The 18452-nt window shown below is 34.7% G+C and overlaps 1 protein-coding gene across 8 annotated transcripts in view; it reads right to left on the reverse strand.

Annotated features, from left to right (window-relative positions):
* Positions 1 to 2048: 2048 nt before the first annotated feature.
* The window catches only part of CD55 (CD55 molecule (Cromer blood group)), a 33487-nt gene continuing 17083 nt past the window's right edge, over positions 2049 to 18452 (reverse strand). For 2 of the 8 annotated variants that reach the window (XR_008383291.1, XR_008383289.1), the window contains 4 exons: positions 15663 to 15683; positions 7081 to 7145; positions 4688 to 4786; positions 3632 to 3784 (listed from right to left, as the gene is read on the reverse strand). Coding sequence is in view for 5 of the 8 variants with exons in the window: in XM_053608071.1 (XP_053464046.1) it covers positions 2057 to 3430 (1374 nt within the window). In the remaining 3 variants the exon portion in view is untranslated. The other 6 variants (XM_053608075.1, XM_053608073.1, XR_008383290.1 and 3 more) reach the window with 5 other exon arrangements.

Here is an 18452-nt window from a genome sequence, read left to right on the forward strand (position 1 = left end):
ATATGGAATTTTAAAGTACTTCAACAATAAAAAAAATACACGAGGCAATATAATAAAATAATCATTGTGAAATCTAGTTATATTTATGTAACTAGTGTACATAAATATGTTTGGACTTCTTGTGGCAAACTATTCTTGGGTTACAGACGAGATAGGTACCTAAGAATGTCTTTAGATAGGAACTGTATGTAACTCAGATTTCTGATGAATAGCACTATATGGTAATAATACTATAATTATATGTGGCTCATATGTGGTAATAACAATACAGTGTAATACTATAATAATAATCATACTGGTACTATAATATAGTAAGTTACAGAAACTATTGTTCTTTCTTTTCTTAGGCTAATAGGAATGTTATACTTATTTTGATCTTCTAACCAAATCAATAACAACATTTCCATTTCAATAATTAATCCACTATGCTGCTTAGTAATTGATGTTTGCATTGGAATTCCGCCTTTCACATATTCCATTATTCTCACCTTATCCTTTATAATTGTTCTGACAGTTGAGTGACTACGTCTAATGCTTTCAATGAATAATGACATTTTGTTTCTATTATAATCACCTTTGCCTTCCCTGCAGGCTCACCTAAACTTGCAATGGACATTAGCTTTGGAGGCAGAGTAAACTAAGACTCACAAAATCAAATAAAAAGTTAAGACTAAAGTGATGCTAAGCCTGACTCTAAACAATGAGATCAGCTGCTAGTATAAAGATGCTGTGCCAATCAATTGCTTACTCCATTTGGATTCATTATTAATTTGATTATTTAGTTATAGATTATGATTCATTACTAATTTGATTAGTTATAGATTATCCTTATGTGAACCTTGGGAGCTCGTTCATATGTATGGAACACTGTAAGTCAGGTTATTTGTAACCCAAGACTGCCTGTATTCCAGTCCAGTCTAATACTTAAGATGTAATTGGCAAGAATATATTAAGAGCCTAGAAATTAATGTGATTGACTTTATGTAAATCAGTAAGATGAACATGGCCTGCTTGAAAAAGTGAATATAGTATAATTTAAAAGTAACTGAAAATACTTCACCCTAGGATAACCAAAGGACAGCCTAAACTACTTGTGGGAGGTTAAGAGAGAATATCTGATTTAGAAATCAAATATTTATATTAAAAAAATCAATTTCAAATACTACATGAGAACAAAAAGTGATTAATGATTTACTTCTATTTGAGAAAACAAATTTTTCTTTACCTATCTTCTTGAAATTTCCTTGTTATACATATAAAATCACCGTTATTTATATTTTGTGAAAATAAATATTTTACATATCTTCTTGAAATTTCCTTGTTACACAGGTAAAACCACTGTTTACTGACACACCATAAATATTATTATTATAAAAGAATAAAATTCATAATTTGGCTGTGAACATGTCACTTCTTTTCTGATGTTAATATTATAATATCCATGATACTTTTTTTTTTTTTTTTGTGATTTTTTGGCCGGGGCTGGGTTTGAACCGGCCACCTCCGGCATATGGGACTGGCGCCTTACTCCTTGAGCCACAGGCACCGCCATATCCCTGATACTTTTAAAGACATTAAGTCAAAGAAGATATCTTCATGGTCCTCATTAAAAAAAAAAAATTGCAGCATGTCATCTTACAAATCGTGAGCTAAATCCTGGTTCATTATCCGTGTTTACACTACAAAGGAAGAACCAAACTTTCATTCTATATTCTTCCCTTGCCACCAACAATACTTGCTCATTAGCACTTTTTCCTTCAAAACATTCTGCCAATCCATTCAGGCTCATTTCAATGGAGTAAGGAAAGAAGAAAATGCTGTATAGCCGGGCGGCGCCTGTGGCTCAGTGAGTAGGGCGCCAGCCCCATATGCTGAGGGTGGCGGTTCGGACCCAGCCCCGGCCAAACTGCAACCGAAAAATAGCCGGGTGTTGTGGCGGGCGCCTGTAGTCCCTGCTGCTCGGGAGGCTGAGGCAAGAGAACTCCTGGGCTTAAGCGATTCTCTTGCCTCAGCCTCCCGAGCAGCTGGGACTACAGGCGCCCGCCACAACACCCGGCTATTTTTCGGTTGCAGTTTGGCCGGGGCTGGGTCCGAACCCGCCACCCTCAGTATATGGGACCGGCACCCTACTGACTGAGCCACAGGCGCCGCCCAAGTCTCCATTTTTTTTAATGGCTGAATAGTATTCCATGGTATACATATACCACAGCTTGTTAATCCATTCCTGGGTTGGTGGGCATTTAGGTTGTTTCCACATTTTGGCGATTGTAAATTGAGCTGCAATAAACAGTCTAGTACAAGTGTCCTTATGATAAAAGGATTTCTTTCCTTCTGGGTAGATGCCCAGTAATGGGATTGCAGGATCAAATGGGAGGTCTAGCTTGAGTGCTTTGAGGTTTCTCCATATTTCCTTCCAGAAAGGTTGTACTAGTTTGCAGTCCCACCAGCACTGTAAAAGTGTTCCCTTCTCTCCACATCCATGCCAGCATCTGCAGTTTTGAGATTTTGTGATGTGGGCCATTCTCACTGGGGTTAGATGATATCTCAGGGTTGTTTTGATTTGCATTTCTCTAACATATAGAGATGATGAACATTTTTTTATGTGTTTGTTAGCCATTCGTCTGTCGTCTTTAGAGAAAGTTCTATTCATGTCCCTTGACCATTGATATATGGGATTGTTGGCTTTTTTCATGTGGATTAATTTGAGTTCTCTATAGATCCTAGTTATCAAGCTTTTGTCTGACTGAAAATATGCAAATATCCTTTCCCATTGTGTAGGTTGTCTCTTTGCTTTGGTTATTGTCTCCTTAGCTGTACAGAAGCTTTTCAGTTTCATGAAGTCCCATTCGTTTATTTTTGTTGTTGTTGCAATTGCCATGGCAGTCTTCTTCATGAAGTCTTCACCCAGGCCAATATCTTCCAGTGTTTTTCCTACGCTTTCTTGGAGGATTTTTATTGTTTCATGCCTTAAATTTAAGTCCTTTATCCATCTTGAATCAATTTTTGTGAGTGGGGAAAGGTGTGGGTCCAGTTTCAGTCTTTTACATGTAGACATCCAGTTCTCCCAACACCATTTATTGAATAGGGAGTCTTTCCCCCAAGGTAAGTTCTTGTTTGGTTTATCAAAGATTAGGTGGTTGTAAGATGTTAGTTTCATTTCTTGGTTTTCAATTCGATTCCAAGTGTCTATGTCTCTGTTTTTGTGCCAGTACCATGCTGTCTTGAGCACTATGGCTTTGTAGTACAGACTAAAATCTGGTATGCTGATGCCCCCAGCTTTATTTTTATTACTACGAACTGCCTTAACTATACGGGTTTTTTTCTGGTTCCATACAAAACGCAGAATCATTTTTTCCAAATAAAAATTTTCTTTTGTAAGCAAAAATATTATACAGCCAGTGAAAAAAATCACTTCTTTTCTTTCTTTCATGCTTCCATTCTCAGTCTTAGCAAATGTCTACATCTTTCTATCCTTTTAGGAAAACAATCATTCTCAATTACGTGAGCTGGTCTGTTTTCAAGAGGCTGAGGTATGTTAAGTCTGTGATTCCAGGGTTGACTTCTTTCTTTCTCCTTGCTTTGTTGACATTCCTAATACACCTTAAACACAATGATAATGTTAGAAATGAACAGGACTATTACATTTATTGTATCCATTTTAACAGACAGGTCTAAGTAAGTAGAAACATTCCGTGTGGACTTCTTTAATTCTTCTTTGGCTAGGTCAGTGAGCCAGTGGTTATTAGCATTATAAGCAAAACTGTCAGTGTGAAACACGTTTGCTCTGAAAAATAAAAAATAGAAAAAGTTAAAATCAAAACTATTTTATTTACTAGTGAGACACATTAATTTTTAGTTACTATGTGATAAATTATAAAAAAGAAATGGTTAATCTGTAGTGCAAAAAAATGAAAAATTAGTAAGTTATAAAGTATACACAAACTTTTACAGTTATAGTTTAGCAGCTACAGCAACAACTACAATATGACAGTTGAGTTTTTAGTTGAGGTTAATAGTGGCCAAGCTAGTATCAATTAAGATGCATTCAGATGAAAAGTCAATGAATTCCTATGTGAGGAATATGTTGAAAAATATATAAATAAGTCAGTGAAAACCCCCTGAAGACTACATGTAAAATAGAGGAGAGATTCCTTAAGAGAATTACAAAGTTTTAAACATACATTTATATCAAGTTACTTTTGTGTAAACACAAAAACAGATGTCATTTAAGATTTATAAACATGACCTATAGAAAAATATCTTAACACATATTGTAACATTTCTTAAACACTGAAAACTCTAAAGCAAGCAAGCAAAGGAAAAACATATATAAGATAGGCCAATCATCTCATGATGCAAATCGTCATAATGAAGGCATTCTTTTTAAGTCCTCATGTTCCATATGCCCACCCCCAGTATTGGTGCCATTATGACATTACAACACGCTAAGTGCAAAATACAGGATGAGATGATAAGCACATTGCTAACAAGTTCAGAACTGACAATATGGCAGAGTAATGAGCGACTCAATGTGTTAGTCATTCATTCAACAAAGAAGAAATAATTCTGGAATAGCAAAGATTTAAACTGCTATTATCCTTTAAAAGTCATGGAGAACACCAAGACAACTGCATTAATGAATATTTTACATGATAAAAAAAATGTGATTTTATTAAGCCATATATACCTCTTATAATTCTCCAGAAGATTTTATTTCTGAGAGGCACCAACAGTCACACTTAAATTATAAAACACTGAATATTGTGTTGTTCTTATTTTTTAAGAGCTGAATAGTAGAGAAGAAAAAATAATTGAATTATATAATTTAAATTTCATTCAAAAAGCAAAATCAAGCAGTTGTTTACACTCTTATCCCTAAACTAAAAATTATCATCCAAATACAATGCTTCTGAAGTAAGTCTTTTGGTAGATAAAGAATCACTAGATGAAGTTACATTATGACTTTCACATGCATTATATTTTCTGTTCTAAGATCAAATATTTAATTAAATCAGTATGAGATCAAACAGCTAACCAGGGATATATAAAGTTAACTCTTACCCTCAACAGCTTTATACTTCTAAAGTAAGGCAAATGAAGTGATCTTTATGTGTACATGAAAATGGCCAATTCTTTTTTGAGGTTTGCATGATTGCTCTGATTCGGAACTGAACGAGTAGATTTACCGCAAAATCCCAAAATACAATTCAAAACAAATACAGTAGTCCCCTCATCCATGGTTTCAGTTACAGGCGTTCTCAATCGCACCCTGAAAATAGGTGAGTACAGTAAAATAAGATATGTTGAGAGAGACAGACCACATTCACATATACTATAGTATCTTTTTGAGTAATTGCTCTGTTTCACTATTAATCTCTTACTGTGCCTAATTCATAAATTAAACTATCTTACAGGTATGTATGTATAGGAAAAAATAGATTATATACAGGGTTAGGTTCTATCTGTGGTTTGGAAGTATCCCCTACAGATAAAGGGGGGGATACTGTATTCTCCCCTTCTACATTCTAGCACTTTTTGTCCTATTAAAAGTATCATGGCCACTCACTTTACCAAAGTACATAAAGAAACTGATAAAGGCCATAGAAAAGTGTGAGTGAGGGTGAGTCACATTCCACCCTCCTGACTCACAGAACCTGAAAGCACTGGTTTTGGTAAGTTGACACTACTCCATAAATTGGTAACTTACAATTTGATAAATTGATAATAGTATTTCAAAAGGGATCTGAAACAAATGCAAGAAAGTACAGAAGACTGGTGCTTTTTTTTGTGGGGGGAGTAGTTTGGCTGAGGCATCTGTACCGACTTCACTCACTTTATGTGACTTAGAACTCTGCTAGTTTTTGCTAGGCTCTAAACCACATTCCTAAGAAGTTTCTAAAAAATCTTGAGGAGAAGTTACATCTTACTAAATTTGATATTTTAACATCTAGAATATTTTATTGATATTAGACAAATATCCATAAAAACTATTAACTCCGCCCCTGGACCTTTTGGTCAAATATTTTACTATAAGACTGATCCATTTAGAGATTTAAAAAATGTTTATATACTTTAGTTCATAACAGGTTTAAGTAATATGGCTAATTTAAGTGGAATGGAAAAGGTTATAGGGGATAAAAAGTAAATAACTCACACTGTCCAAAGAATTAAAACAGGTAATTTAATAATATTAAATTGTTTTTCTTATTAGTTAATGAAAAAAATGAACAGGCATAGCCAGCCTGGAAATAACTCATGTCTGTATGAACTCCACAATTAGTTTTCTGTACAGCTAAATCTACAACAGAAAGTGTCAATTTAAATCTTGCTGTTTGTTTACAGGATACATCAGAGAAACGGTAACAATCTACTTAACATATACAGATTCAATGTAGATATTTCAAATAATACTAATTGTGTGTGAGTGTTGCTGTGTTCTGAGTGCTTACTATGTTCTGAGCACCTCACAGGTGATAATTCTTTGGATCCTTACTATATTCTCATAAGGTAGGTACTATATTTCCTATTTTTACAAATGAGAATACTGAGGTACAAGAGGTTAAATTGCTCACAGTCACACAGCTCCTCAATGGTAGAATCAGAACCAGACTGAGCATTCAGACACCACAGTCTGCCTTCCTAACCAATGAGCTGTTTTGGGCCCACTCTGTTTTAGACTAGCATCTATTTATAATATATCTCAGAAAAGGTCCAAACAAGCAATTTCACAATATGTTAGAGGTTGACTTTTCCTAGATTTGTTTCTGTATAACAGACAGATACTATCACAGATTACACTGAGTAGAAAAAAAGATAAGTTGTTTAGATCACAAACTGACACTTTGGGTTTAAAAGTCACTTCCCTTTGAAATGTGCTTAGTGTTCTTGAATATACTGAGAGGAAAAAAGACACCAGGGCTACTCACCCAGGATAGCAATTATATGCAGAAACAATGAAAAGATAGCAAGTCAAAAAATGCAACGAAGCTGAGAGAGTTAGCTAATTTTAGTGGACAGTATCAAATGTTACTGGAAAGAAGCAAAGAATAAATTTTTAAAAATCATCAGAATTCTGCTCACCCTGTATCTCCATAGTGCCATGCCTAGACTTACGGTAGTAATTATTATAAAAACAGCAACAAGTCCTTGAGGGGGGAAAACATGGTAACACAGTTAATAGAAACATGAGCAATTACATATTCTTTTACATTAGTGTAGTTTCACATGATATACATATTGGTTATGAAGTTAAAGAAAAAACAGGCAATGTGGATTGCATTTTGCTTCCTAATGTCACAAGTTTGACAATAATGCTGCTTGTTATTCATTCTGTTTTCTTTAAAAAAAAAAAAAAGAATAAAATAAAATATTTAAAGGGTCACAATCCTCAAATACAATTTTTTTGATGGGTTTGAGAAGATCCTGAAGTGTTTTTATCCATCCATGCTCAATTTTAAATGTTTTGATCATTGATCATTCAAATATAGTGTGATGAAAATGTGTCAAACGATCTATGAACCAAGTGTATGGTGCCCTATGATCATATTAATGTACACAGCTATGATTTAATAAAAATAAAAAAAGGAAAAAAAAAACAAATATAATGGAATGTCATTTTAGAGCTCAAGGGTATCCTAAGGTTCACCCTCATTTTGTAGGTAAGTAAACTAAATCTCAGAAAGACGGAAGTTACACATGTGGTTAATGAGAGGCATTTACTTAGTTCATAATACAGATTACAAATATGTAGGCATTTCCCCATCATAGGAAAGATGCTACCTGTACTATTATCATTTGGGATTTGGAGAGCAAAATACATTTACTTTGCCTACAGAATATGCTTTTCAGGGTTCAATCCACTGTATAATAGATGAAATTTCATTTATGAAAGTTATATTTACTTTTAAGGTTAAAAGCTCTATTTTGAGCCAAACCATATCAAATAATTGGTCAAATATGTTGGTCAAGGACAAATCATTTTTATAGCTTGCTTTATATTCTTTCTTCTGATAACCACTCAATTGCCCTCATCTCTTACCATGCTCATTCTCCCTTTCCTTTTTCCATAACACCTCCCACCTCCACAAATGACTCTGGACTCTATTCCTTTGATCTGTACTACAAAAGAAATTATGGATAATACTAGAAAAACAACTGAGGCTAATGTTACTAAGGAGTGTCTAATTGTCTAACTTGAGTTATGCAATCTTTTAGGCTGTCACTGGGAAGAGAATTTTTCTATGCTATAAAGTACCTGGTACTTGTCATCTGCCTCTATTTACTGCTTACTAGCTCTATGACCTTGGGTAAGTTACTAATCTTGTAAAACCACAGTTCTTTCAGCTGAAAGTGGGGAACAAATGTCACATTGTAGGACTGCTGTGATAAGTACATAACATAATACATACAATCCTCAAGGTTCCAGTATTTGCCACAGAACAAACATGAAAATGTTACCCAAATGAAAGAATATTCTTATCCTTTGGTGTGGCCAGGGAAATAATAAAATTGTCAGAAATCCACCTAAGGAAAATAATAGCGACTGCATGCCATGACTTCTTCAAGTTTATATTTTTTCAACTTTTACCACTGTGCTAGGAGTTTTCATATTCACCATCACATTAAGCTTCAAAGACTTTAAACAAGAATCACAACTGCCATCTCATAAATGAGAAAACTGAGACTCAGAGATTAAATTAATCTTGTTTTAAGTTGAATAATTACTAAAAGAAAAAAAAAAAAAACAGAATTCAAATCATGGTCCAAGTGGTTTAATTCCAAAGCACGAGTTCTTTCTTCTACCTGATATGGTCTTAACAACAACAGCAGCAACAAACACCATAAAGCATGTATTCTCAATTGGCTTGATATCTGAAGGTGTAAAAAAAGTTTATTTATTTTTTTTGAGACAGAGTCACTTTGTTGCCCTTGGTAGAGTGCCGTGGTGTCATAACTCACAGCAACCTCAAACTCTTAGGCTCAAGTGATTCTCTTGCCTCAGCCTCCCAAGTAGCTGGGACTATAGGCGCCCACCACAACTCCCAGCTAATTTTTAGAGATGAGGTCTTGCCCTGGCTCAGGCCATGCACCCGTCTCGGACTCCTAGAGTGTTAGGATTACAGGCGTGAGCCACCAAACCCAGCCAAAGTTTACTTTTTTTAATGTATAAGGTCTCTCTCTCTCTCTATATATATATATGTTTATATATATAGACATATATATATGGTATAGAAACAGATTTTCTGTATATGTGTGGTGGGAAAGATAAAGAAAAAGTATCTATAAAGGTCCTTGGTGAGGAAAGGGCAAGAAAAAAAAATTGAGAAACACTGATACAGAAAAATGGAAGAATACTTTAAAAATTTACAACACAAGCATCATTTACAAGGCAAATTAAAAGTTCTCTGCAGATTAGTCAGTCTCTCCCTCTCAGCAGAATTAAATGGGGGAAAAAAGTCAAATACTTCTAAGATCTTCTGTACCATTCACTTATACTACAGTGTAATGACAAAAACAGTTTTCTTGCAAGTAGAGTTTACTATTTTGATTCACAGAATAAATCTAAGAAATAAAGATAATTTTCAGATTTATCTTACAAAGTATAAGATCACAAAACAAATGTTGCCATATCTCTGATTTAAGAAGAAGGGAGCTGAAATTACACGTAATACTAAATAAGGTTTTCTTGAAAGCCACAGAATATATACTTGGAGAAATTCAGCGAAAAATTAAGTACGTCAAGTCTTCATTGAATGCTACTGAGCAAATGAGAATATGCTCATCAAAAATTCATCATTTTTGTGAACATTAAAACATGAAACCACAAATTTTCAGTTAGAATATTTATTTCTGTTTAAAATACAGAAAGAACAAAGTGAAATACAAACCGTTGGGATCTTGCAGGGTGAATCTTTTGGCTTACAAGAGGTTCATTCAAAGAGCAAAATAACCATAATAGTAATAATAGTAATATTATTTTTGTTTTCAGTTTTGTCACCTCTTGGTTAATTTACACATGCATAAGATGGAGGACTTCAGCTTATAAGTACATATTTTAAAAATAAGTATTTTTATAAAAGTGTATTTTCTATTGGACATTATTTATCACCATACCAAATTAGCTGTATTGCTCCTTAACATTTTTCTTATCTTCTAAATTTATAACATCAAATAACATATTTATGAACAAAAAACTGAACCAAATCCTAGAAAAAAAACTGCAAAACAAATAAGTTTTTGGCCTCATAATTCCAGCAACAGAATTTTTTAAAAGATAACTTTGCTGAGCTTGGGCAGTCATATTTGGGGTGAGTTGAGCAGCTCCCGCACCCCTGTGGGGCCAGTGAGCACTACTGGAAGGTCAAGGTGTGCCTCCTGAGAAGTCTGGTAAGAGCTTCCGGCTTCTAAACCTGAGCAGATCGATTGCTAGTGAAGCAAACTAACCCTGATTGAGGACAAATAAATCAGGAAGTCAGGACTAGGGCTCCTTGGCAAGTAGATAGTGGCTTCCAGCCTCCATCTTATATAGCAAAATCACTTGCTTATTTTGCTTCTCCTAATACCACAGCGCCACCTGGGGGCCAGGAAATACTTGCATTATATACCTTTTTTCTCTTTTTTCCTATTGGGAGCACCAGGTGTCCAGGCAAAAATAATACTTTGTTTTCTTTCCTTAATTTTTTCCTTAGTTTTGTTTTTGGTTTCTGTTTTGTTGTATTTTTGTTTTTTCCATTATACTTAGATAAAAATAGCAAAGGCTCCATTTTTGCTATGGTTTTTCCACCCCTTTTATTCTTTCTTTTCTTTTTCTCTCCTTTTCTCTTTTAGTAGAGATTTTTCTACTTTTCATATCTTTCCCACATAAATTTCTCAAAAAACAATTATACATCCCTTTATTTTTACATCTTATATAATTTTATTTTCAATTTTCTTTATATACTATTATTATTTTTCTTTTTTCTAATCTGCTTTATTCTATTTCATTCCGTATTCTATTTATGGGACAGAGCCTCACTCTGAGGCATGGGCTGAGGTGTCACAGTGTTGACCTAACTAAAGGAAGCCTTGAGCCCCTGGACTAGGGTGTCCTTCTAGCTTTGGCACTTGGAAAGATGGTATTGGTAGGTCTCCACTGTGATATGCTGCTAAATTTTTTTTATAGTTGTCAGAGGTACAGTCTTGCTTTTGCTCAGGCTGGTAAGGAACTCTTGCTCTTGAGGGATGCACACCCTCCAGCCCCACTGAGTCCTGGAATTGTGTGAGTCAAAGCACCCTGCCAAACACCACTATCTCTCCTCTCTCCCTTTCCGTCCTTCTCTCTCAATTGTTTCCTTTCAAACCTCCACCCTCCTCTTATTCTCTTTATCTTTTTCTTTACTCCCTTCTCACTCTTTTCTCTTCCTTTTGGTGAGTGTCCTTGATGGACACTTCAACACCCAAACACAGAGACAAGATAATTTAGAGTGAAGGAAAAAGTGAGAGAAAAAAGTAGGGAAAGAAAGTGAGCAAGAAGAAAACACACATGAGGAGGCACCAATAGAAAAATTCTGGCAAATGAAAAACCAGAAGAGAACAACTCCACCCTCAACCCAAGGAATCATGAGGTAGCTACCACAGAGAATTCCACCTATAAAAAAAATTATGAAAATGACAAAGTGAATTTAAAATATGGATGGCAAAAACGACAGGAATTGAAGGAAAAGTAGAAAATCAATAAAAGGCAATCCGAAAACTCATGCAAGTAATGAATGAAAGACATGAAGAAATGAGAAAAAATACAGCTTAAGGAATTGAAAGAGTCAATCAGGGAAATTAAAAATGCAGTGGAAAGTATCAATAACAGATTAGACAATGGAGAAGAAAGAACAGAGGTAGAGGATAAGGCTCTTCAGCTAACCCAGGCATTTAAAAGGCAGAAGAGAGAAACAGCAATCACTTAGAGAATTATGGGACTTCATGAAGCATTCAAACATACAAATTATAGGGATCCCTGAAGGGGGAGCAGAATAATCCAAAGGAATGGAAGCCCTGCTGGAGGATATCATAAATGAAAATTTCTTAAGCATCACCGAAAATTCCAAAATATTCCCTTTAGAGGGATATCAAACCCTGGGTCATCTCAACACACAGAATCTCCAAGACACATTGTAATAAACCTGTCCAAAGTCAAAATGAAAGAGAAAATTCTGCAAGCAGTCAGGAGTAAGCACCAATTGACCTACAGGGGCAGATCCATCGTGGTGACAGCAGACATTTAGCTGAAACTTTTCAAGCTAGAAGAGAGTGGTCATCTACCTTTAACTTTCTTAATTTTTAGTCCAGAATTCTGTATCCTCCTAAACTAAGCTTCAAAATTGATGGAGAGATCAAATCTTTTACTGACATCCAAACATTGAGGAAACAAGACCAGCAGTATAGGAAATAATTATACCTATTCTCCCACTGACCATCACAACAGACCACCAGTAAAGTAAACACCCAGAAATTAAAAGATACAACTTAGCTTCCACAATGGCATAAAGGATAAAACTAAGCAACAGACAAAATAAGATGAATAGAACTCTACCATATGTATTAATTCTCTCAATAAATATAAATGGCCTGAATTCCCCTCTGAAGAGGCACAGGCTGGCTGATTGCATAAAAAAAGCACAAGCCATCTCTATGCTGTCTCTAGGAAGTACATCTAACCTCAAAGGACAAAACAAGACTCAAGGTGAAGGGCTGAAAAACAATATTTCAGACAAATGTAAATCAGAAGAAAAGAGGGGTTGTAATCTTATTTTCAGAGACAAGTGGATTTAAACAAACTAAAATTAAGAAGGACAGAAAGGGTCACTTCATACCACTCAAGGGAACAGTATAACAAGAGGACATTTCAATTCTACATGTTTATACACCTAACTTAAATACTCTTAGATTTATGAAACAGACCTTAACTGGTCTGAACAATATGATAGCCTATAATACCATAATAGCTAGGGACACCCCTCTGACAGAACTGGACAGATCCTCTAAACAGAAACTAAACATAGATAAAAGGGACTTCCATGTGACCCTACAACAACTGGACTTAATAGACTATATATACAGAATATACCATCCCAAAATTAATGAATATATGTTGTTACCCCATGGAACATACTCCAAAATAGCTCACATCTTAGGATACAAACCAATACTCAACAAAATTAAAAGAATTGAAATTATACCTTTTATCTTTTCAGACCACCATGTAATAAAGGTGAAACTCAACCCCACATAAATTTTCATGCCACAGAAAGGCATGGATACTAAACAACTTGCTGAATGACATTTGGCTCAAGGAAGAGATAAAGGAAGAAATTATTAAATACCTTGAGCATAACAACAATGAAGCCACAAGCTACCAAATCCTGTGGGATACTGCAAAAGCAGGCCTAGGAGGCAATTTATCACACTACATGCCTACATCCAAAAAAACAGAAAGAGAACACATCAGTAACCTAATGAATCATCTTAAAGAAATGGAAAAGGAAGAAAAATCCAATCCCAAACCCTAGCAGAAGAAAATAAATAAAATTATAAAAAAAGAAAATAAATAAAATTAAATCAGAAATAAATGAAAGTGAAAACAAAAGAATCATTCAGAAAATTAATGAAAAAAAATTGGTTCTCCAAAAAGATAAACCAAATCAATAAAAATTTGGCCAGATTAATTAGAAACATAAAAGTAAGATTTCTAATAATCTCAATCAACAACCAAGGGGCAATAACAGAAAAATAGTACACCCAGAAATTTGACAACGTGGAGGAAATGCACCGACACCTGGAATCACACCACCTCCCCAGACTTAAAGGAAGAAATAGATCTTTTGAACAGACCAATATCAAGCACTGAAATGGAAGAAACAATAAAAAAGATTCCAGCGAAACATAAAAAGCTCTGGACCAGATGGCTTAACACCAGAATTCTATCAAATCTTTAAAGAAGAGCTCGTACCTATACTGTAGAACCTATTCCAAAACACAGAGAAGGATGTGTTCTATCCAACATGTTCTATCACCCTGATTCTAAAACCAGGAAAGGATCCAGCCAAAAAGGAGAACTACAGACTAATTTCACTAATGAATATTGATGCAAAAATATTCAATAAAATCTCAGCCAAAAGATTACATCTACACATTAAAATAATTATATACCAAGATCAAAATTTAACATCAAAAAGTAGATTTCAACCTAGGAATGCACATTTGGTTTAGTATCTACAAATTCATAAATGTAATTCACCATATCAATAGCAGCAAAGACCAAAGACTGATACAAAGACCATAAGATCCTCTCAATAGATGCATAAAATGTACTTAATAAAATTCAGCATCCTCTTCTAACAAGAACACTTAAAAAAATAGGCATAGGTGGCACATTTCTTCAACTGATTGACGCCATCTATGACAAACCCACAGCTAACATCGTACTGAATGGAGTAAAACTGAAAGCTTTTCCACTTAGAACTAGAACCAGACAAGAATGTCCTCTATTGCCTCACTACTATTCAACATAGTTCCGGAATGTCTAGCGAATGCAATCAGGCAAGAGAAAGACATTAAGGGCATCCAAATGGGGGCAGAGAGGTCAAACTCTTGCTCTTTGCCAATGATATGATCTTATATTTACAAAACCCCAGGGACTAAACTATAAGATTAGAAGTGGGCACCGCCTGTGGCTCAGTGAGTAGGGCACCAGTCCCACATACCAGAGGTGGTGGGCTCAAACCCAGCCCTGGCCAAACTGCAACAAAAAATAGCCAGGCGTTGTGGTGGGCACCTGTGGTCCCAGCTACTCAGGAGGGTGAAGAGAATCGCCCAAGCCCAGGAGTTGGAGGTTGCTGTGAGCCGTGACACCAAAAATAAATAAATAAATAGATAAATAAAACCTTTAAAAAAAAATAAGATTGGAAGTGATCAAGAAATGCAGTAATGTCTCAGGCTATAAAATCAATGTCCATAAATCAGTAGCCTTTGTATACGCCAATAACAGTGAAGTTGAGAAGCAAATCAAGGACACAATTCCCTTCACAGTAGCTTAAAGGTAATGAAATATACAGCTCAATTTATAATCACCAAAATGCGGAAACAACCTAAATGCCCATTCAACCCAGAGATGGATTAATAAACTGTGGTATATGTATACCATAAACCTACCATTCAACAATAAAAAAAGATGGGGACTTTATATCTTTTGTATTAACCTGGATGGAGTTGAATAACATTCTTCTTAGTGAAGTATCACAAGACTAGAAAAGCAAGTGTCCAATGTACTGAATATCAATATGAGGCCAGTAGATGATTTAATACCTGCTCATATTAAGAGAAAAACTCAATTCAATTCAAGTTGGGAGGAGGGAAAAGGAGGAAGGAGGAAGAGGAGAGAAGGGAGGGGGGATTGGTGCTCCCACTGAAGGGGCACCAATGTAAGAGTATATGGCACACCTTTTGGGTGCAGTACCCAACTTACAAAAGGGACTCTAACTAACAAATACAAATATTGTAACGTAACTGTACCCTTACATTAATCTGAAATAAAAATAGAAAAAAAATTTAAGAAAAAAGAAGACATTATCTTTCAGAAATATAGATTGTTCATCCCACAATGATAATTCATGCCTGAGAGGCAAACTTACCATGTACAACTGGAGAAGTACCTACAGAAGAAGGGAGAAAAAAAAAAAAGAATTACAAAAATAAAAAATTTAAAAGCCCATTGATTTGCTTAGCAATTTAATATAGTATCAATCAACTGCACTTGAAAACTCCAAAGCAACTCAAATTTCTGTAAGTCAAAGAATTGTAAAGAAATTTATGAAAATAATTATACAGTATTAACTTAATCAGTTCCTATGTCTGTTCAACAGAATCAACACTTTACACATAAATTATAATAAGGAGTTATCAAATAACAAAATAAACACCATCTAAATTTGGTAATATAACATGGCAAGAAAAAAGTTTGAAAAGTTTAAATAGTAAATAACTGCTGCTTCCCTCCGGCTAGCAAGAAACTATAAGAAACCCAAATCCCTTTCAGTAGACTCTACCAAAACACAAAATTACCCTATCACCTTATTATTTTTAACTTGCAATGACTACAGATGACCACTCAGAATAGGTGATACTATGCACAAGAAAAAGCACAGGATTTGGACTCAACAAATATATGTTTAAACCTCCCCATTAATTATGCACTAGGTACGAACTATATGAGCTAATCTCTAAGCCTCTATCTAAGTCTTCACCAATAAAACGAAAGTAAACATACTTACTTTGCAAGGCTGTTGTAGGAACTAGTGTTAACAAATGGAAGGTTACATGGTACATGCCATTAGAGTACACACTCATTAAGTGGCAACTACTATAATTTTTCAGTAAGTGCTAAATATGGTATATTACATTGTTCCCTGATAGAATTAATTAATTGTACATAAGAACAAAAGTTGATCCATTTATTTTATTATACAGAGGGTGCCAAAAACATGCATACAAAATTTAATAAAGGAAAAAACTGTGTTAAAATTGTAATACTCAATATATACTGATTAACAAAAGATGAGTACAAGACATGTTGAGTACTGCTTTGATTGCACAAGTCAAATGTGAGTTTAAGATTTACAATTTTAATATAGTTTTTTCCTTTCTTAAAATGTGTTTTGGCACCCTCTGTATATTATATATTATTATATAATTACATTTATTATATTTTTATGATATTAATTAATTCATTAGGTTTAAATTTATTAAATTTATCTTGTACATTTTATAGAAACAAATATTTCCACATTAGGTCAACAACGAATTTATATAAAGTGAACTTTATTTTTCTTTGCCTTGCCCTATTAAAAACTGGGTACACATAATCTAAAATTTTAGACCTAGAGATGTTACAAAATTATAAGACATCTGGCTCGGCGCCGGTGGCACCGTAGTGACAGCACCAGCCACATACACCAAGGGTGGCAGATTCGAACCCAGCCCAGGCCAGTTAAACAACAATGGCAACTGCAACAAAGAATAGCCTGGCGTTGTCGGGGGTGGGCTGTGGTCCCAGCTGCTTGGGAGGCTGAGGCAGAAGAATGCTTGAGCCCAAGAGTTTGAGGTTGCTGTGAGCTGTGACGCCACGGCACTGTACCAGAGGTGACATAGTGAGACTCTGTCTCAAAAAAAAAAAAAAAAAAAATTTAGGACATCAAAACCTCCATGCAAGGGTTAAAATTAGTAAACTAAATCTAAATGAATCAATATAAACGACAAAACCAATATTGAGTGTTAAATGTAAAGGTAGATAATGAAACATGACATATTGTTTATTAAATTATAAAAAATAGAAAACAACATTAGTAACTACTTATAGATGCACACATGTAGTATAAGAATGTATAGGTAAGTAAGCCCACCAGCCTCAGGGCAGTAATTGTCTTAGGGAGAAAAAACTGGGAGTAGGGAAATGTACAAGGGAATTTTAACAATAATATCTGTAATGTTTAAAGTCTTAAAAACAACTAGGTACCTGAAAAATTGGCTTCAAGATAACATTTATAACATACATAAAATCCTTATGAAAATATGGTCATAAACTATAAAAATATAGTTAAACAATTATTCGATGCCACTAGAAAGTGCCCAAAAGCAAGCAGGAATTGAAGTTCCTCTTTTAAAAAGGGGAAGTAAATGGGGTTTACAGGCAAGGTTTACATGTGCATTCACGCAGTGAAGGGCCCAAAGCCACAAGGTATGGGTAGCAGGCAGCCCCAGTCTCACTAGCTTGAGAAGTCAGAGGATAGAGTTCTCGGTTGACACAGCATGTGGAAAACAGGGGGAACTGATAATGTATTTCTTGACATTTGTAGTGGTGACACAAATACTTGCTTCAGAAAAATTATGGAGCCATACATTTATTTTTATGCAGTTTTCTATGTGTTAACTTTAAAATTTAAAACAATTTTTAAAAAATTGTCTCCTGACTCAGTCCTGTTGATATTTTCTAAGAAAGATAAAACAGGTAGTCTTCGTTAGAGAGCAAGAATATCTAATAAAATGGCTATATACACACGTATTAGGCAAGTTACGAGGCAAGAAGTCACACTGGTGGCCTGAAACAGCATCAATTAGTAAGACAGGTTTCATTCATTCATTCATTCAATATTTATTCTGAAGCTTACAGCATACTTTACTTTCATATTATTATCATTTATAGAGCCCTGTAATCATGTAAACTATTTGAAAGAATCTCTGTATTTGCAATTACTTAGAAGACACTGTTGAAATACTGTACTAAAATAACAATTTGAGGAAATCTGGATTGATCTCTTAATACGCTTTGAGGTATGGGTCTCTATCAATAAAGCAGACCTAGGACTCAAGCTCAAGGATGGTACATTGATCATTACAAAAGTTTTGAGATACACAAAAATCAAGAA

The sequence above is a fragment of the Nycticebus coucang genome, chromosome 10, assembly GCF_027406575.1.
Source record: "Nycticebus coucang isolate mNycCou1 chromosome 10, mNycCou1.pri, whole genome shotgun sequence".
Lineage (NCBI taxonomy): Eukaryota > Metazoa > Chordata > Mammalia > Primates > Lorisidae > Nycticebus > Nycticebus coucang.